General features: G+C 45.7%; 1 protein-coding gene across 1 annotated transcript in view; it reads left to right on the top strand.

The window, feature by feature from the left end:
* APPBP2 (amyloid beta precursor protein binding protein 2) overlaps positions 1 to 20,690 on the top strand; it is a 67,162-nt gene extending 46,472 nt beyond the window's left edge. Inside the window, exons 7-13 of the mRNA XM_056865119.1 lie at positions 2,363 to 2,430; positions 2,513 to 2,618; positions 7,052 to 7,176; positions 12,669 to 12,754; positions 13,968 to 14,158; positions 17,721 to 17,886; positions 20,347 to 20,690. Of these exons, the coding sequence (XP_056721097.1) occupies positions 2,363 to 2,430; positions 2,513 to 2,618; positions 7,052 to 7,176; positions 12,669 to 12,754; positions 13,968 to 14,158; positions 17,721 to 17,886; positions 20,347 to 20,600 (996 nt within the window). The 3' untranslated portion in view covers positions 20,601 to 20,690. The remainder of the gene's footprint in view (positions 1 to 2,362; positions 2,431 to 2,512; positions 2,619 to 7,051; positions 7,177 to 12,668; positions 12,755 to 13,967; positions 14,159 to 17,720; positions 17,887 to 20,346) is intronic.
* The last annotated feature ends 219 nt before the right edge of the window (positions 20,691 to 20,909 follow it).

Below are 20,909 nucleotides of genomic sequence, written 5' to 3' on the forward strand. Positions count from 1 at the left end.
TACAAAGGAGCAACCACGTGCTGCTGCTGCTGGCTGGCCTGGTGTGGGGATTGGGGGTTTCTTAAGCAGTGGAGGGAGCAGCCGCCGTTTCGATATTTGCATGGTAAGCCCACCCGCTGCCTCTTGGCTTCTGCTGTTGGCTCCTCGAGTCCCTCTTCAGAAAGGCTCGAGAGAAATTCTCATTGCTTTGGACGCGCTTCGCCCGGACGAGGAAGCCCCGCGCAGCGCCTTTCTCGCTTGAGGCCGCCCGCAGCCCGGAGGGGAGGGGGAGGCAGAGAGCGAGCTGCCCCGGCGGCCGCCACCTCCTCCCTCCCTGCCGCGCGGGCTTCTCTTTCGGTACGGCCGCTCTCGCCCCCAGGGCTGCAGAGCGGGCCCAAGGCCATGCTCAGGCCGCCCCTGGGAGGGGGGAGGGGGCTGGCGCCGTGGCCTCGAGGGAGGGAGGGAGGGAGGGGCAGTTGGCGGCCCTGCCTGCCTGCCCCCCAGCTGGGGGGGGCTCCTCCAGCCAAACCACCTTGCCCAGGCACCCGCCTGCCTGCCCTGAATCTGGAGCCCGTCTTTCCCAGAATGGTGGGGGGGGGTGAGCACCTGCCCCTCCCTCTGGCCAGGAGGGAACTGGCATGTCCGTGGCGGGGGGAAGGAAGGATGGACTGTGCATCTCCCCCTTGTTTGTTTGCATGGAACACACATAGACCGGGGACCTGCTGGCCTCTTCCTCTGTGCCTGGGATCCCTGGACATCTGGACCCTCGCTGGGTGATGGTGGTGGTGGGGAGAAAACAGTGGGCCTTTTTGTCTGGCAATTGTTAGCCCTCCCCTGGCCTATTACTACAGGTTTTCCCTCTTCCTGCTACTTTGTGCCTCTTTCAAAAGGAACCGGGGGGGGGGTTTAACACTCTCCCCACAGCCATTCACCACCCCACTGTGCAGTAGGTGCTCTACTGGTTTCCACTTCTGCTAAAGTTTAATTAAAGTTTATTAAGTTAATAAACAGTGTACCTACCGATATAGTTTGAGTTTAAAAAATTTGGCTCTCAAAAGAAATCTCAATCGTTGTACTGCTGATATTTGGCTCTCTTGACTAATGAGTTTGGCGACCCCTGCCCCAGCATATCCCAGCTGTATTAGATACAGTTGAGGTCCAGTTAGATTTTTAATGGCAGACGTTAATTCTAAGCTCATGCTTAGCGTGGCTTTTTTTATCATGTTAGCGTCTAAGTTAAGGAAGACATTTGTTGAAAATTAGGCTCCAAAGTTGCCATAGAAAGAATATTTTAGGGGAACTATAATGTTTAAATCAGCAATAATATGTATATACGTGACTTTTTAATATTTTAAATATTTTATTCATGTAATTCTGGGTGTTGTGGGTTATATATTTTGTATGGTTTTAATCTTAATATTGTTAAGGTCTGTAACTAAAACATTAATAAAATTGATGATGATGATACAGGTCAAGGAGGTTTTAACTCAAGAAGTAATCCAGAAACATGATTACCCACCTGCAGACTGAAGGTGGTATTGCCCATTCTGCCCTCGGTGTGCACCATGCATGGGAGCAGAGTTCCAGTTCTGCTTTTGAGCTGCAACACTGCCCTGTGCAAACTCTTAACTTATGTCCCACTCTTCCTTCAGAGTGGATTGTGTGGGTTTTTCTGACTTTGTCCCATTAAAGGTCTTCATTGGGCAGATGGCTGCTTTATTTTAAAACGGGTGGGGAACGTCAGGCCCGGGGGCCGTATAAGGCCCGCAAAATCATTTGTTCTGGCCCTTCATGGGTCCTGGCAGATCTCTAGCTCAGAAGGATGCTGCCCTGCCTGAATCTCTTGGGCCCAGCTGGGGACAGCAGAGCTCAAAAGCGAGTCGCTCTATGTGGCAGACACTCAGAGTCGTCTCTGGTCGTGCCTCTTGGCTAAATGTTTGACCAAATATAGCAGGCTAATTTTTAAGTTGATAATTTTGTATGGCCCGCGAATGATGTTATAAATATCCAAATGGCCCTTGGCAGAGAAAAGGTTCCCCACCCCTGTTTTAAAAGCTCCTTGGCTATGTGTATTCCATCCTCAGATAATTCATTCTCCAGTAATATTTCCAACTCTGTTTTGTGCTTGCCAAATTACACAATGCTTTTGCTGCTTTAGAAGTAGCAAATTACACCCCCCAAAAGCAGCTGACTGTTGTTGATCTTTGTTTATTTTCCCTATTATTTTGTTCCTCCCATCCAACATTCCTGGGGAAAAGTAGTGCCAGTTTTGTAGTAAGAGGCTGTGGTAGTTCTGGAAACGTGGGTTCCTGTAAGTCGGTGTACAGGAATGCTTTGAATATTCATAGTCTCTCACTCGTGCATTCTTTTTTTGTTGGTTCAGGCCTGTGTTGTAAAACGTGAATTTAAGAAAGCCGAACAGTTGATAAAACACGCAGTGTATCTAGCTCGGTGAGTATCTAAAGGTGTTTTGAAAACCGATATTGTTGCATGTTATCTGTATTCTAACGTGCATTTTCTTTTTGTCATTCAGGGAGCATTTTGGAGCCAAGCACCCAAAATATTCAGACACACTACTTGACTATGGGTTTTATTTACTCAACGTAGACAACATATGCCAGTCGGTTGCGATTTACCAGGTATGGTTCCTGTCTGTGCCTTTTGAATGCTGTTTATTGGGCATGTGTTGCCATTTAAATCTTGGAATTCCTGGCTTGCAAGTGAGGCAGTGACCTCTCAAACTGACACTGGCAGTAAAATGTCACTATTTTCAGTGCCCTCTCCATTTTTAGAGTGCAAATTTTTGACTTTTTGAAACTAAATGCATATTTTTTCTAAATGTTGGCTCACAGCAGATTAAATCAGCCTTGCAGTTCTAAACAGTTCTTTTGAAATGAGTGGCTTTTGAATCCTGCTCCTTAAACTACCCCCTGCCTCACTATCAGGATTTTTTAAAATTAATTAGTTATTTATTAAACAATAGAATAGAAACAATATACAACATAATACATGTAACAAAAACAACATGTATAAAATACAGCAAGAACTGGGCCCCGAAAGTGGGAAGTGCATTGGAAAAACTAAACCAGAACTACAAGACTGAAGAGCCACACAATGAAATGGTGTTGATGCTGTTTGATTTTTGTAAGTGGGGGAGAAACATATAAAAATTCAGTATCCCACCCTAAACACCTGGAAGGGCTTAACTGGAGGATGGACCTAATGCATGGCTTTGGTCTACATATGAAACCGAATGAGATGGGGGAATGGTGGGAAGACTGAACGGGCTACGTGCCCTTCAGACTATGAGGGTGGGGAACCACATTATTATTTTTAATGTTCCCCAGATTTTAAAGATAGCAGAACCATTACAGCAAGCTTTGGTCTGGGCTAGAATCTTTCATGCGCACTTCAGATTTGTGAGGACGTATTATTTACATGGGTGAACATTTGGATGGGTTATCCCCCACCCCTGCCTGTGTTCTGAAGTGGTCTGGCTCATTCTCCTCCTGCTGCTGCATGCGCAGTCCCAACATGTAGCTCTGGCCACAGGCCGTTTTAGTGGGCCGTATGCCAGCGGTGTTCTGAGACATTCGCGGTGATGCCTGTATATGGAAGCACTTTGAGTGATTCTTGAAAATTTGCTGTGGAAGCATCTGAAATGTGGACAGCATAACAAGAGTTCATCTGTGTGACTTCTATGCAGTCCCACATTGGGACTGCGCAGGCACAGGCCAGCCACGGATAAGATTTCTCAGCTTCTACCAAAATCGAAAGTGAGAGTGCTCCTGTCGCGGTTCGGGCCGTTAAGTGCCTACACTCTTAGAATGTACCATTCACTGAGAAATGGAGTTATCTTATTCAGCAAGACACCACTAGACCGGAATCAACGGTTCCTAGAAACTTGTTATTGCTTCTAGGACATCTTTTGAACACGCCAATAAATTTATAATAATGGACAAGAGTAGAAGTATATATAAAACACATTTATTTACATTATACAATATATGCTTTCTGGTTGCAAAGCCTTAAAATATCATATAAGGATAGACATCATTAGTCTTAAACATGTTTATGTAGCAAGTAACCATTCACATTCTCTATGCCTCCATAAAGGAGTATCTTAGTCAGAATATACTCATAAAGTATCCTTAGTGCAATGCACCTTCATTCAGAATATAAGGTTACAGAAATCCTGTCAAAATATGGTTAATTCTTTGGAGAAAGATTTGGTTAGAAACATCCTAACTTAAATCATTCAAAACATCATAACATTTCTGTACAGAAGACACACTATACCTCGCTGTGTCATCTGTGTCACCTGGAGTCCTTTAAAGACTTCTATTAATATTCTTAACTGATCATCATTAAGATCAGACATTGTCTATGTACATGCTATGCATGCTCTTTCTAGTTTTAGACAGCAATGCTGAATATATAAATACTATGTGTTAGCTTAAAGCTGTTTACAGTCTCTTTGACTATGCCAATCTGTGTATGTGCATTGTGCATATCTCACAAAGTACAGAAAGTCTCCTTTCCCTTCAGGAACATTTCTGGTCTCTTGCTCTGAGGAGGTTCAGAAGTCCCTCTGTTAAGTAGAGGATGTTCTGACACAATCTCAGAGGTCTAGCTATTAGCCCTGTGTTCAGGATGCTTCTTAGCATTGGTAAGCCAAATAGGCTTAGTCTGTAAGAATCCATAAATCTGATGGACTCTCAGTGTTCCATTACATGGAAAGATCACTGCACTTAGATTCCTATTCAAAGTATAGGAATTCTAAGGGTCTCTATCTTCTAGGAATAGAGCAGTCTCACAAGAAGACTGTAAGTAAGATATGTTGAAATATCCAGATCTTGATATTTCAAGATATCTCTGAACTTCTGTCCACGCAAGGATCAGAGTTTCAATGTTTTACATCTCAAGCCTTTTGAGATGGAGAAGTGCTACATCAGACAGCTGCAGTCTGCCAGTCATAGCATTCTAAAATGCAAGCTGGACTGTGGCTGGTATTTATACAATTTCTAGACCCATTAAGAGTGAAGAATGTTCCTTTTCCCCTCTTCCTTTGCCTTCAAAAGGGTACCTTTATTTTCCCTTTCTTATCCAATACCAGGAGCTTAGTGGTTTCTGTTCCTGTCTTATGTCCTTATATGGATTTCCTTCTCTTTCAGTTCTCTGTGCCTAAAGTATAAATACTCATTTCTGAGTTACATGATCAAGTTACATATTTAATTTCTATACCATCCTCTTCGTTAGGACTATACGCATTAAATGAGACTACTTAGAAATCTGTAGCACAACGTTTAACCATAGAACTCATGAAACACAATTATTGTTTACATTTGTCACTTTGTAACATCTTTTAGTAACTGACAGCCTTGGGCAGATTACAAAAGGCAAGAAAGCTTGTTACTCTTATCCTGAGAGAACTTATAATGCCTTTAGGCTATACTTTAAGCACAAGTTCAACTATTAATGCACTCTTAGTACATTAAGATATCTTAAGACCTTGAAAAGGCCATTTAAGATTCTGACATCTGGCAGCTGAGTCAGAAAGGTGACTTTTACACTGCCCCTTCAAGGACAAAGCCAGAGTAACTTTAGTAGTTAGCTTTGATAGAGCTAACCTTGAGAGTAGTCAGTCAGCCCGACACAGAGCTTAGCCTGTCAGCATGACACAGACTTTCATTATACATTACACAAACCTCTGTATGTGTATGATGTGTTTAAGCTCTATATGGAATTAATTCTGCACATGTTCATAAGATACCATGATCATGTCAGAGACTGCTACACTCCCCCTCCCCTTGGGGCATGCAGCCTTCCCACCCAGCGGTCACATGACCCAGGGGGAGGGAGCACTCTCCCCTCCAGTTCTCCAACCTGCCGCCACGGAGAGAGGACGTGTCTATAGCTTCTCACGCTGAGTTGGACTCTCTTTCTGTGTTTTTTTCACACCCAGACTCACAGAAGTTTTTATACAGGGACATAATCAACCTCTATCCCCGGGTATCTCCACTGTTCCTCAGTGGAGCTTTCCCTTCATGTTGTCCCAACTCATGAAACACCGTTTGAGCCCTTGGCCACCGGGGGCCTCTCTTGCTATCCTTGATACTGCCTGTCTGGTCACAGTCACCTCGGCCAGTCGTGTCAGAGATTTAGTGGCTCTTGTCGTTCCTCACCATTTACTAAGCTTCACGTTGATCAAGTGGTGTTGAAACCCAAGTTTTCTTTCCCACACAAGGTCTCGTCTTACCCGTGTCATTGCCGACCCCTTCTTCCGATACGGAGAGGGCTCTATTACAGAGAATCTTGTTTGCAGGGAAAACATTAATATGTTATTGCTGTAGTGACTGCCGTAGGGGGCACCGGGCTTCCCAGCAGTCCCTGTCCAGGTGGATTGCCTCAGCCATTCAACTGTCTTATGAGAGAGCACATGTGGATTGCCCAGACATGATCAAGGCGCACTCCAGAAGGGCTTATGCTGCCTCCGTCGCCTGTTCGTCTAAAATTGACCTCCGAGACATCTGTCGAGTGGCGACGTCATGAAGCACTATGAGGTCGACGTGGATTCTTCTAGAGAGGCAGTAGTGGGACGTGCCGTCTTGCAGTCATTGTTTCGGTGACTGTCCCACACCCACCATCCGGGGAACCGAGCTTGCTACTCTCCCAATGTGGGACTGCATAGAAGCCACGCAGATGAAAACAGAGTTTCACTTACCTGTAACTGTTGTTCATCTGGTGGATCTTCTATGCAGTAACACATCCCTCCCTCCTTCCCTGCTGTGGGACCTCTCCGCAATCATGTGGTTATTGGTTCCGTGGCGGCAGGTTGGAGAACTGGAGGGGAGAGTGCTCCCTCCCCCTGGGTCATGTGACCGCTGGGCAGGAAGGCTGCATGCCCCGATGGGAGGGGGAGCACTCTCACTTTCGATTTTGCTAGAAGCTGACAAATCTTATCCGTGGCTGGCCTGCGCCGTCCCAATGTGTTACTGCATAGAAGATCCACCAGATGAACAACAGCTACAGGTAAGTGAAACTCTGTTTTCTTTGGCACAAATCGTTTCAGACGGCGCTAGACATCAGACAGTCGGTGTTCGGTGGCAAAAACATCCACGTAGCCACGGCTCATGAAGATTTGGCGTACTCTTCCTACGTTCACCAGTACAGTTCGGGGAAATTTGACAATGCGCTGTGAGTATTGCATTCCCTTTAGACCAAAATTCTCTTCTCTCATAAATCCTAGTCTGTTTGTACGTGCAATCCTCCTAGGAAGAAAAGCCGTGGTTCGGGGAATAGAGCAGTTGCATGCAGACAGTCCCAGGTTCCCTTCCTGACATCTCCGGTTAAAGCATCTCAAACACTGGGAAGGATCTGCCTTTGCATGAGAGACCCTGGAGAGCCACTGCCAGTCAGAATTAGATGGGGCTGAGCTGCATAGACCACTACTAGCCAGCCTGGTGTATTGAGTTGAGTTTTAGACTGGGAGGGAGAAGCTTCAAATTCTTATCTGCCCATGAAGCTCGCTAGCTGACTTCGGGCCAGTTTAACCTACTTCACAGGATGATTTTCAGTTCTTTATATTGGGGTTGGGGGGAGCACCTAGGTAGTAAATTCCCTGTCTCTGCTCCATACTCTGAATTGGTAACATCCAGAGAGGCCTGTGCCTCCAGTGTTTTTTCTTTGAATTGGCCATTTGTGATCTGAATTGGCAGAGGTGGACTTTGTAAACGGAGATAGTTGTTTACTGCAAATCCAAAACTGAAAGGTATGCTGGGACCGCTTGACCCTTCTCATCCTTTGCCAGCAGAATAAATTATGCAAATAAAACCACGGAAACATTGCTTGCTAGTATTTGACTGTGGGTGCAGGGGCTGTGTTGCTACGTTGGCGAGGTGGTGCTCCTTGTGAAGACCTTGTTGATGCATAGTGAAGACCTTGTTGATGGGGTGGAGCCTGTGCAGTTTTAGGAGGAAGGCAGGAATGGTCAGTAGTGGGCCCTGTCAGACGGGAGAGGAATGTCTGCAGCAAGGGGTGGCTCTCCCTGACCACTGAAAATCCTACCTGCATCCCACAGCTGTTGAACAGATTGTGCCCTTTCCTTTAAAATAGCCAAAGGCACAGTATGGTTTAGGGTGCTGGAATGACAGGCTGTCTGTCCCTTTAAAGCTTTGCTTTAAATATTAAAAACTGTTTTGATGGATCACACTGAAGTCCAAATAGTCCAGAATTATTCTTCCAGCAGAAGCCAGCCAGATGTTTATTGTGAGGGTGGTGGCCCTTCCCTGTTTGTCTCCAGTATCAGGCACTCACAGGTAGGCCTCATCTATAAAGGTAAAGGTAGTAGAAGAAGAAGAGTGGGATTTTATATGCCGACTTTCTCTAGCACTTAAGGGAGACTCAAACAGGCTAACAATCACCTTCCCTTCCCCTCCCCACAACAGATACCTTGTGAGGCAGGTGGGGCTGAGAGAGTGTGAGTAGCCCAAGGTCACCCAGCTGGCTTCATGTGTAGGATTGGGGAAACAAATTCAGTTCACCAGGTTAGCCTCCGCCACTCATGTGGAGGAGTGGGGAATCAAACCCGGTTCTCCAGATCAGAGTCCACCGCTCCAAACCACCACTCTTAACCACTACACCACACTGCAAGTACCGGGTCATTCCTGACCCATGGGGTGATGTCACATCCCAACGTTTACTAGGCAGACTATGTTTGCAGGGTGGTTTGCCATTGCCTCCCCAGTCGCGTCTACACTTTACCCCCAGCAAGCTGGGTACTCATATATAAATGAAATATCTATACATGGGGGTTTTCTTCTTTGGGTATAGTTAGAAGTCATTAGTAGACCCATCCACCTCCCTAATTACTTTTTTAAAAGACTAAGGTGGCGGCGGTGGAAATTGCTGTCAAGTCACAGCTGAACTACAGCAACCATGTAGGGTTTTCAAGGCAAGAGACATTCAGAGGTGGTTTGCCATTGCCTGCCTCTGTGTCACAAACCTGGACTTCCTTGGCAGTCTCTCATCCAAATATTAACCATTGCCTACCTTGCTGAGCTTCCAAGATCTGACTAGATTGGGCTAGCCTGGGCCGTTCAGGTCAGGGCAAGCCTAAGGTAGGGATCATCATAAGTCATTATTATGGGGAGTTGGTAAAGTTATAATTGGGAGGAGCTGTGGCTTAGTGGAAGAGCCTCTGCTTTGCATATAGAAGGTCCCAGGTTCAATCCCCGGCATCTCCAGTTAAAAGGACCAGATAGGAGGTGATGTGAAATATCTCTGCCTGACACCCTAAAGAGCCACTGCCAGTCTGAGTAGACAGGATTTACCTTGATGGACCAAGGGTCTGATTCAGTATAAGGTAGTTTCGTGTGACATGTGATATGATGAAGTACATGTTGCATTATGAGGCATTTCTTAGTGTCTGCCTGTCAGCTTCATTGGGTGACCATGAATTCTAAAAGAATCAGCAAAATAAAAGTGTCTTTCCTCACCATTGGGGTGTGTGAATTTCTCTCCTTACTGGATATAATCACTTTATTTTAAAATGAAAGCTGCATCCCCCCCCACCATCCGCCATTTCCCCTCTGGCTTCTCTATGTAGGGAGAGCAACTGCCAGCAATGAGGACTAATGTTGGAATTGCGAGGGGTGTGGGTGTGTTAATGTTTATAATTAACTTGTTTTCTTGTAAACTGCTTTGAGCAGTGCAGAAAAGTAGTATAGAAATATAAACTTAGCATAGTTCTGATGAAAGCATTCATCCTTACTTTTGTATTCTGTTTTAGCGTGTAGTAAACAGTTGTCCTGAAATAAACTTTGAGTCCCTCTATGCATTCAGAATAATCTGGACCTGCTCATTTTCTCATAGCAACGATGTTGTTGAAAATGCTTAGCCACTTTTTTTAAAAGAGTGCTTGAGATATTCAAGATCTCTGCTTCTCTTTCAGGGTACCCGCTCTGGGAAGCGATGTGTGGAAAGAATTGGGATTTTGTTTATTTTATTTTTTACTTGCCAGGGACATGGGAAGATGGCTTCCTTCTGTTATCTGCCTTGAAGGTCCAGGAAAGGGTTAAAACTAAAGACATTAGCTAGCAGTGGAACAAACCATGATTGACAAGAGAAGAGGTGGGAACACAATGAATACCGCCCACAGTAAAGAAGAGATGGCAAATTTGGCAAAACAGCCACCCACTTTGGAGAGACCCACAGGGAACTATGCATGTGGGCTTCTAACCACTGTGTTAAGAGGACATGTGAAGTAACTCCTTGTATCTCTGCTAAGACTTTTCACATTCAGCCCTCCTTTTATTCTGGAAATTTAGACGCTGCCTCTTCAGAGGCCTGCTGACAAAGTAAAAACACTTAAAATCATGAAAGAGCCCTATAAAGGGGACCATCTCTTTCCGTATGTCCCTGTGCACCAACTTCAGTCTTCAGGTAGCCATATGTTGGCTCTCCCACCACTTAGGGTGGCCTGTCTGGCATCGACCAGAGCTTAGGGCCTTTTCCACGGTGGCTCCGGCTTTGTGGAATGGGCTCCCTGAAGAGATTTGTGGAGGCCCCCCCCTTGGACATCTTCAGGAGGCACTGCAAAGCTTTCTTGTTCACCAACTCTTTTGAGGGCATTTAAATGGCAGGCATCTTTTAAGGGGAGGGGGGGAAATTTGGAGGGGTTCGCTATAATTTGGTGTTAATTGGAAATGTTTTTAAACTCATTGTAAGCCACCTTGAACCACAAGGAAAGGCAGGGTAAACATTTTTTAATAAATAAAAGGGTAAAAACGGCAAAAAACAGGAACAAATTATTTTGGAAGTTGTTTTAAAAATCATGAAATAGAAGGAATCATAAAGAACCGTGGTAACAGTACTCCAATGGGAGGCAGGCTGCAAAATAGCCACCAGAAGCGGATGGGATAAAACTTTACTTAAAAACCTGAGTAAAGAGAAATGTTTTGACCTATCATCTAAATGGCAGCAGGGTAGGCTCCCAGTGAGCTTAAAGGGGGAGGGCATTCCAAAGATGAGGCGCCACCACCGCAAAAGCCCTGTCTCTAGTTGCCACCCACCTCGCCTCTGTAAGTGCGGGCACAGGAGGATGCCAGGGAGGGGGGTGGCAGTCCTTCAAGCGCATGGTTTAAATTCAGAATCAGATAACCTTTATTGGCACAATAAAATTGATGGTCAGAAGGTCAGAGATAAACAGATAATACATATCTAGATTAAAATTGAGTTTGAATCTTAACCTTAACAACTTCTGCCAAAAACTCCGCCACCTTCACCGTAACATCAGTTGTAATGTCGTTCAGCAAGAATTGGCAAGTGGATGTTCTATAAGGGGCCATCCATTTGCTGATTAAGGGTAATATACATTTTTTACAGGGTTCTTCATGTAAACGACAATTTAAAATAATGTGATGTAGGGCGTCTGGCTGGCCCGTTCCGCATGGACATACCTTCTTGTGAAAGGGAGTCTTAGTAAATCTCCCGTATAAAACCTTAGATGGAAAGGAATTGAGTCGAGCTAGCATAAATTCTCTCCATTGAAGAGGTTCCTCAAGTGTACTAAAATATTGCTGCATCCTCCCGGGTAATATTGACAAACCCATTTTAAGTGGGGAACATACTGGCGGAGTAAGCGGGCATATTTTCTGGTATTCGTGATCTAAGAGTCGTTGTTTGATTATATAAAAAGCTGCTTTTTCCTCTAGCATTAATAATTCATCCAGGTTAATTCCAATTTGATTAAGCTTGGCTAAAATTGCCGAGAACCAGCTGGCCCTGTATGGATCCTTCAGAAGATGGAACATTAGATCTTTCAAGTTGGCTCTAAAGTGGAATTTAATCCAGTATTTAAAAGTCAATATCCAGGCTTTCATCTCTGTTAAATTGCGGCCAATTTTGAGAGAGATGGTTGAATATGAGACACATTTTGGTATTCCTAGTATTTGTCTTATAAAATTTGCCTGAAGGCTCTCCACATTGCTGTTAAAGGCCCTTATCCAAATTGGAATACCATAGAGTATTTGGCTACATGTTTTGAGGTCGAAAATTTTAATAGCTGCGGTAACGTTCTGATTGCCCTTGGAGAAAAAGAAGTGTTTTAATTGTGCTGTTGAATGTCTAGCCAAATTTAGCACCCTTTTCCTGTTCCCTGTCCAAGATAGATGATAATTGAATGTGATGCCTAAATATTTGTAGTTTTTAACTTGTTCTATTGGGGTGCTATCAATACTCCATTTCACTGGATGCCAGCTTTTTGCAAAGATCATCACTTTGGTTTTGGAGTAATTAATTTGCAATTTATTTTTCTGACAATATTGATGGAAAGTTTTGAGATATCTTTGGAGGCCAATCGTATAAGACAGGATGACTGTGTCATCAGCATATAGTAGTAATGGAACTGTGCGGCCTCCTAGTTTAGGAGGATGGCCATTGATGGATTGAAAGCTTTGAGGTAGATTGCTCAAGAATAAGTTAAACAAAAGAGGGGCCAAAACACATCCTTGTTTGACACTCTTGGAGACCGGGATTTTAGAGGTTAAGCATCCCTTGTCAGAGTATGGTTTAAATTGTCCCTCTTAGTTTTAAAAAAACAAAACATATTGAATTTGTCTTATTTTGACTAAATAACATTTCAAGACAAAGGGATCTTTTTTTCTTACCTGCTGTTGTCCTGCTTTTAGATTCCACGCGGAGCGTGCCATTGGCATCATAACTCACATTCTTCCTGAAGATCATCTTCTTCTGGCCTCTTCCAAGAGAGTTAAAGGTATTTGCGAGCTGTTTTTAGCTCCCATGCTCGGTGAAGTAGGAATGACGGCTGCTCCTGCAAAAAATCTTGAAGGGCAAGGGGGAAAGCTTAAGACGAAGCAGTGATGCTGGGTGAAATATAGTTAGCAGACATGTGGCCTCAAGCTACCGCTGCGTGACTCCCATTTAAACTCTCTCTCCAACAAACTTCTTTCAGCTGTTGGTGTCTAAGTGATACTGTTTGGCTCCATGTCTTCCAATGTCTCTGCCCTCCTCCACACACCCACTTATTTTTATAATATCCTGCTCATGCTTTAGAAAGCTCAGAATTACTCTCCTTGGGGATACCCAGAGCTCTCTCATCAGGGTAGCACTCAGGTCCCTGCCTGCTTGGTTTCAGCAGTGCTGTGCCATTAACTTCCCCCAAAGAGCATTTCCTGAGACCGTTCAATGTACCATGTAAGGTGCAAAGAGTCACAGCATTTCAGTGTCTGTTCCAAGACCCTGGGCTCGATCCAGACTAAACTGGTGATGTCCACTGATTTCTCCCCCTTTTTTTGTTTCACACGGTCCCTGTCCGCCACCCCCACCCCCCCCCAGGGCAGCATTTTGTGGAGATCAGTGGGCAGCAGGGGGAGGGGAGAGCAGGAAAGTTCCATTCAGCAGATGAAAAATTTAGTCTAGATCCAACCCCATGTGTCATTCCCATTCTTTTCTGTGACATTTCCCTCCCCAGTGTACTGGATTAATAGCACAGCTTTCCAGACACCCCACCACACATACTCACATTTTTTTTATTTCTTGAGATTTGGCTGCTGATGGGAGGGAAATTACTTGCAGTGTAGAGAAGCCTTTGGGAGAGTCCTGAGCTCAGAGATCCAGCACTTAGTTGTAGGCACATGGTCTAAGTTCCAATCTGCTGCATCTCCAGTTAAAAAGATTTTTGGATAGCAGAGCCGGGACAGTCTGAGACTGAAGAACGACTTCTGTACGAGTAGTCAGTTGTGAACTAGGTAGAACAATTATCTGACATGAGGGTATGATATGTGTGGGAGTGAAAGGGTTTGTATGCATGTACGCTTTCTCTTTCCGAATGGTCTAGTTGATCTGGTAACAGGCAATACAGAAGGTAAGGGTTGAGCAGAAGGACACTTTGGTGACTCGATTTCCAGTTGAACTTGGTGCCTTTCAGCATGTTGATGTGACCTTCCTTCCTTCCTTCCACATGCAAGCACTTATCTTGGAGGAGATTGCGATCGACTGTCACAACAAGGAAACGGAGCAGCGGTTGCTCCAGGAAGCCCACGACTTACACCTGTCCTCCCTCCAGCTCGCTAAAAAAGCCTTTGGGGAATTCAACGTGCAGACAGCAAAACACTACGGTAACCTTGGAAGACTTTATCAGTCAATGAGGAAGTTTAAGGTAAGTGCAGCTTGCTTTGGCAGGGGATACTATGCAGGTGCTTATGATACATCTCCACTGGCGCCAGGAACTCTCATATTTCTCTCCCCCCCCCCCCAGTTTATTTTCTACTAGATCCTGTTCTTTCTTGGAAAGCTACATTAACTTACCAGGGGCTTCCTGTAGTTTCCCATCCAGCCACTGACGAGCTCCATACCTTCTTAGAGAGCCAGCGTGGTGCAGTGATTAAGAGCAGTGGTTTGGAGCGGTGGACTCTGATTTGGAGAACCGGGTTTGATTCCCCACTCCTCCACATGAGCGGCAGATGCTAATCTGGTGAACTGGATTTGTTTCCCCACTCCTACACATGAAGCTAGTTGGGTGACCTTGGGCCAGTCACACACTCTCAGTCCCACCTACCTCACAGGGTGTCTGTTGTGGGGAGGGGAAGGTGATTGTAAGCTGGTTTGATTCTTCCTTAAGTAGTAGAGAGAGAGAGCATACAAAAACCAACTCCTCTTCTCAGTTTTGCCACCTCGTTGGCCCTGTTTGGGTAGAAAGGCAAAATATAAATTCTGTAAATAAAGACATGGCTATAGATCTAGGATGCTCTGACCTGGATGGCCCAGGCTGGCCAGATCTCATTAGATCTCAGAAGCTAAGCAGGGTCAGTCCTGGTTAATACTTGGAAGGGAGACCACCAAAGAAGTCTAGGGTCTCCACGCAGAGGCAGACAATGGCAAACCACCTCTGCTTGTCTCTGCCCTGATCTGGATGGCTAGTCCAGTCTCCAGGCTAGTCCAATCTCGTCAGATCCTGGAAGCTAAGCAAGGTTGGTCCTGGTTAGTACTTGGATGGGAGACCACCAGGGAAGTCTAGGGTTGCTATGCGGATGCAGGCGATAGCAAACCACCTCTGAAGGTCTCTTGCCTTGAAAACCTATGGGGTCGTCATACGTTGCCAGCGACTTGATGCCACTTTCCACCACCATAGATCTGGAATAGGGGTCAGCAGTTAGATGCCTCTGAGTCCAGCCCAGCTCAGCACACTGCAATCTAATGCTGGCCGGTCCCTGATCTGCTTACCAGCCCTACAGCAATAGCAGAGCGCAGAGGTCGGGGCACCCGGATCTGCTGGTAGGCTTGGTTCCTCCATCCTACCTACATATGCAAAGTGGCCTCTTAAACAACAACAGTGAGTTGGGAGCTCCCAGGTCAATCGCAGATGTGGGCTTGGCTCCACAATGTCAGTCTCAGGCGTCTGCCCCTAGTATCCCTCAAGCAAACTCATCCAGACAGGTAGATCTGAAGCAGTAATACTTTATTAGGAACTAAAAGGCAAAATAAAAGAACTGACTGCACGCAGGCAGGCGAGGTTAGCAATGGAGACCCAGTACAGGTTACTTGCTTAAAACCACTAGGACAGGAGAATAAGATAAACATTGCTAGGCAACAGCGAGATAAGCAGTTTCCATGAATGAAGACAAAACACACCGTAGCTGTGAGCACCGGCACAAACGAAGTATACACAGGAGATACAGGAGATCCAAACCCTGGGAACCAAGGACTTGACTTGTGGCCAGGACTTGGCCTGAACTTATGTCAAGAGCCTGACTGAATCTTGTGTTCAGCGAAGAACCTGACACACATGAGAGAAATATCCATGGCTTTAAATGCTGGTTGTCCCCTGTTGTGTGTAAAACATGGGTGTGATTATTATCTGCTGATCAATGAAAGGCGTTCTCTCCTTGTGCGGGACAGTTGATCACCGATAGAACCTGAGAAGGGAAGAGCTCAGTGGTAGATTGGCCAGGCAGGCTCCTGGAGGGAGCTTCATCTCGTGCTTAGGTGCGTTTTCACCACAATGACAGCCTTGGTGTCTCTAATAAAAAAATGAAGATGAAGGGTTGGCTTTTATATGCCAACTTTCTCTACCACTTAAGGAAGAATCAGTCACCTTCCCTTCCCCTCCCCACAACAGACACCTGTGAGGTAGGTGGGGCTGAGAGCGCTCTAAGAGAACTGACTAGCCCAAGGTCATCCAGCTGGCTTCATGTGTAGTAGTGGGGAAACCAACCCGGTTCACCAGTTTAGTGCCTGCTGCTCGTGTGGAGGAACGGGGAATCAATCCTGGTTCTCCAGATTAGAGTCCACCGCTCCTAACCACCACTCTTAACCACTACACTACACTGGCTCTCAGTAGCATCAGGTGCCTAAGCACCCTTTCCCTGCCTGCAACCCAGGAGAGTCACTGCTACCCAGAGTAGACCATATTGTGATAAATAGTCCAGTGGTCTGACTGTGTAAGGCCACGTTCACTGAACGATGGTCATCATTATCTCTGGACCTTAAGAATACTGATTCTTGAATCAAAACTCTGCTACTGCTTACAGATGTTGGTTTTATTTATTTCTAAGGCATTTATATCTTGCCTGTCTGTTTTGTAGAAGCCCACAGGGCAGCTTACAAAATAAGACCTCTAAAATGTAGAATGAATACAACTAAGACCTACATTAATAGCAGACAGAAGCACTACTAAAATAGGCACATAGTGTGAACAGCAACCATCAAACCGCATACAGCAGCTTAGTCATAATTCTGTTTTTATTTTTACTGGGGATAGATCATGATGGGTAGCCGGGCTAGTCTGTCAATAGCAGTATAAAAGAGCAAGAGTCCAGTAGCGCCTTAAAGACTAACAAAATGTACTTGCTTTTGACTTACTGCTACCATTGTGTGTCTTATTCACTCTTCTCTACTTAAGGATAGATGGAATCACATTCCAGCTGTATCTGAAGAAGTGAGCTGTGGCTCACAAAATCTCATCCCCTGCCAGAAATGTTGTTAGTCTTTAAGGTGGTACTGGACTTTTGCTCTTTTCTACTTTTACTGGGGAAATGCAAGAAAGTCTGCAAGGTGCTAAAGCCCTGGAAATCCGCCTGGCTGCCTGCTTGCTATGCGTGTGCGCACACATGGTTGGATTCAGACTAGACATGGGTGCAAGGACTTCCGGCCGTAGAGCATGATCTTCCCGCCACCCCACCCCACAGCAGCCTAAAATTACCCCTGAAACCTTGCCCCTGAGCCTGGAGCAGCAATCCAGGCTGTCTCCTAGCTACTGGCATTCTCCTGATTTAGTTCTACAGCCATAGGGACTATATTAGGTGCTTTGGAACACGGGCAGGATAATGCTGCTGCAGATGTCTTGCTTGTGGGCTCCTAGAGGCACCTGGTTGGCCACTGTGTGAACAGACTGCTGGAGTTGATGGACCTTGGGCTGATCCAGAAGGGCTTTTCTTATGTTCTTAATCCTGATTTAAGGTAAACTGAAGCACTCTGGAGGCCTAGTTGAGAATGCTGTGCCAAACCCCATACTTTTTCTGCCCTTCAGCCTGGAGTCCTTGAATTCTCCACCACTGTGTTCTTTGAACAGGCCATCTTTGCAGTGGTTTAATTAATACCATCTTGGTATTTGATTTTTCTGTGTGTGAGCAATAGAGATTCAGAAATTCCTGCCTTAATTTTAAGCGTATGTGTGTTAACACAATTTATAATCAGGGTTAAACTTTTGGGGGTCGTTTCAGGAAGCAGAAGAAATGCACATCAAGGCGATCCAGATCAAGGAGCAACTTCTGGGCCAAGAGGATTATGAGGTCGCCCTCTCCGTGGGACACCTGGCCTCGCTTTACAACTACGACATGAACCAATACGAGAACGCTGAAAAGCTGTACTTGAGATCAATAGCGATTGGTGTGTGAATCCTAAGCCCTGCGTGTGATATAGGTGTATGCTGGTTGGGCGGGTTTTGCACCATTACCGTGGCAAGCAGGTCGCTACCGAGAGTGTTGGCAGAGTGTATGCCTTAGGGTTTCAGGAGGGGTCTTAGAGCCGTCTATTGCAACTCTCCGGATTCACTGCACGGAATCAAAAACTAAGAGTTACTGTATTTACTCGAAAGGAAGATGACTTTGAATGTAAGATGACCCCTTTAAAAAAAGAAGAAGCCAATACATAAAAGCAGATGATCCTGAATGCGATGCTCCCCAAGAGGTCAGCCAGCCAGAGATGCCCCCTCGCAACTGCTTCTGTCTTCCCCTTCCAGCCCCCTCCCCTCCATTGAGTCCCACGTGCTGCTTCCTCCTCTCACCACAGCCCTGTGAAAAGCGGCGGTACATCACAGATATTCATGCGCACAAAAGGGGCACTTAAAATCTGGCTTTTGCCTTTATTTCTGCTTTACGAGGAAGCTTATGGAATGTTGTTTGTTTCATGTGAATCTTAGTTGCAAACACTGTGAGTCACTTTGGAGAATTGGTAACCTGAAATATAAGTTCATGTATGTTTAAACACAGCCTGAGTTGCCCTTTTGTTTGGTTGTAATTACGAGGAAGCGTGGCAACAAATTCCTCCGGGAAGCAACGCTGGGTTGTGATCTGTGCTAGGCTGCCAGCTGACCAACCTGGGCTTTTTACAAGCATCCGTACTGGACCAGTGATCGTCGGAAGGTGATATAAACCCGTTTTGGCTTTCCTTGTTGGTAGAGGGACAAGAGTTACCACAGTTCTGAGTTTTTTTCTGCCGCAGGACCAGGCCATTCCCATTCCTCCACCGGCTCGTGAGCTGAGCGCACTCCTGTTTCCTTGGCGCCATACAAAGGCCAGCCATCGTGGTGGTCTTAGCAGGACTTGGCACTTGTTGGGTCTTTTGATGCTCCTGGTGCTACCCCAGGGGTTGCTGCCTGGGTAATGAGGGGAAGCATGCAGAAAGGGCAGCAGAACTGCCTCTCCTACCCGGCCCGCTCCTCCTGTAGGAAAGGCAGTTCTGCTGCCCCTTCTGCATGCCACAGGGGTGGTGGCTGCCCTCCTTGTCCCCCCCCTCCAGATACAGCCCTGCTGCTTTGCACAGGGCAAGAGAGCTTTTTCCTCACCCTTCATCTTTTTCCTGGCTTCCTTCTTGCCTACCCAGTCTGGGCAAGGCCTCTCCTTACACAGGGCAACTGGGCTGCCTCCAGCCTCTTCTGCTGCTGACGTAGAGGCTGGCCTCTCTCCATGCTTTTGAACGGCTCAACCACAATCCCGGAGGAAGAGCATGCACCTGGCAGCGCTTCCAGCCCGCAGGACCCAGCTTATGGAAGGCATACCTGCATGGTGTAGTGGTTAAGAGCAGTGGTTTGGAGTGGTGGACTCTAATCTGGAGAACTGGGTTTGATTCCCCACTCCTCCACATAAGCGGCGAACCCTAATCTGGAGAACCAGGTTCGATTCTGCATTCCTGCACATGAATCCAGCTAGATGACCTTGGGCCAGTCACAGTTCTCTCCGAACTCTCTCAACACCACCTACCTCCAAAGGTGTCTGTTGTAGGGAGAGGAAGGGAAGGAGATTGTAAGCCAGTTTGATTCTCCTTAAAAGGTTGAGAAAATCGACATATAAAAACCAACTCTTCTTCTTCTCCTTCTCCTCCTCTGTGCCACCTGTTAGATTCACAGGCCCTCTCCAACAGAACCTGCCAGTAATAGTATGGGGGCAACTTGTGTGTGCGTGCCATCACAGCCGACTTATGGGGACCCCAAAGGCTTTTCAAGGAAAGAGACGTTGAGAGGTGGTTTGCCATTGCTTGCCACTGCGTGGGCTGAGAGAGTTCGGAGAGAACTGTGACTGGCCCAAGGTCAGCCAGCAGGCTTCATATGGAGGAGTTGGGAATGAAACCCTGTTCTCCAGAGCCACATTGTCTCTCGGAAAGGGTAACTTATCAATAAATTGGTATGCAAGTTGGAAGACACCCCGCTTTTGTAAAGCCCAAAAACATTTTAAAAATATTGTCTTTCTTTCAAGTAAATACAGTAACTCCAGTTGATGGATGTCCACGCTCTGCTTGAAGGCTGCCTAGCAAGGAAGAGCCCACACATCAAGTAATGGGATCAGTTGTCAAACTGTTCTTACCATTAGGAAGTTTTCCCCTAATGTTTGCCTGAGACTTTGCCTGCTGTAACTTGTGCCCGTTAGATCTAGTCTTACCCTCTAGAGAAGCTAAGAACAACTCTTTGCTTAAACAAAATCAGAATTTCTTCTGTCCTTTTATTCCACACTAAAATTAGCTCCAACTAATGAGATTTTTAAATGTCCTAATCTTATGTCCTAAACAGTTGCCTCACAGATACTTTCCTGTGCAACTTTAAAAAGTAATTCTCTCTTTATATTACTGTTTCAGGAAAGAAGTTATTTGGGGAAGGTTACAGTGGACTAGAATACGACTACCGGGGCCTCATTAAACTGTACAACTCCATTGGCAATTATGAGAAAGTATTTGAATACCACAATATTTTGGCCAACTGGAACCGGTTGCGGGACCGGCAGTTTTCCGTGACAGACGCCCTGGAGGATGTCAGCACCAGCCTTCAGTCCACTGAAGAAGTGGTCCAGTCTTTTCTGATGTCTCAGACGATCGATGAACAGATTTGCTAAGGAACTTGGTCAATTTTACCAACTGCTAATTCCCCCCCCCCCGGTTTTCCCCAAATTTACACGGGAAAGTCATACTGTGAAATCTGAAAACCATGTAGTTTTTTTTCTTTCTTGAGGAGGCTGGAGTCGCATTGAAACACTGGTCCAGTCCATAAAAATCCCCCAGTTTGGGGTGATCCCAACTTCGGTGGAGTGCCTGTACAGACAGATGTGTGCTAAATTCTTACCAGCATGTTTATTTTCAGCTCACATTTTCAACCTGATATTAAAAAAAAAAAGACATCCATGTTGGTTTTTTCGTCTTTTTTT

Source organism: Euleptes europaea, chromosome 19 (assembly GCF_029931775.1).
Source record: "Euleptes europaea isolate rEulEur1 chromosome 19, rEulEur1.hap1, whole genome shotgun sequence".
Classification (NCBI taxonomy): Eukaryota; Metazoa; Chordata; class Lepidosauria; order Squamata; family Sphaerodactylidae; genus Euleptes; species Euleptes europaea.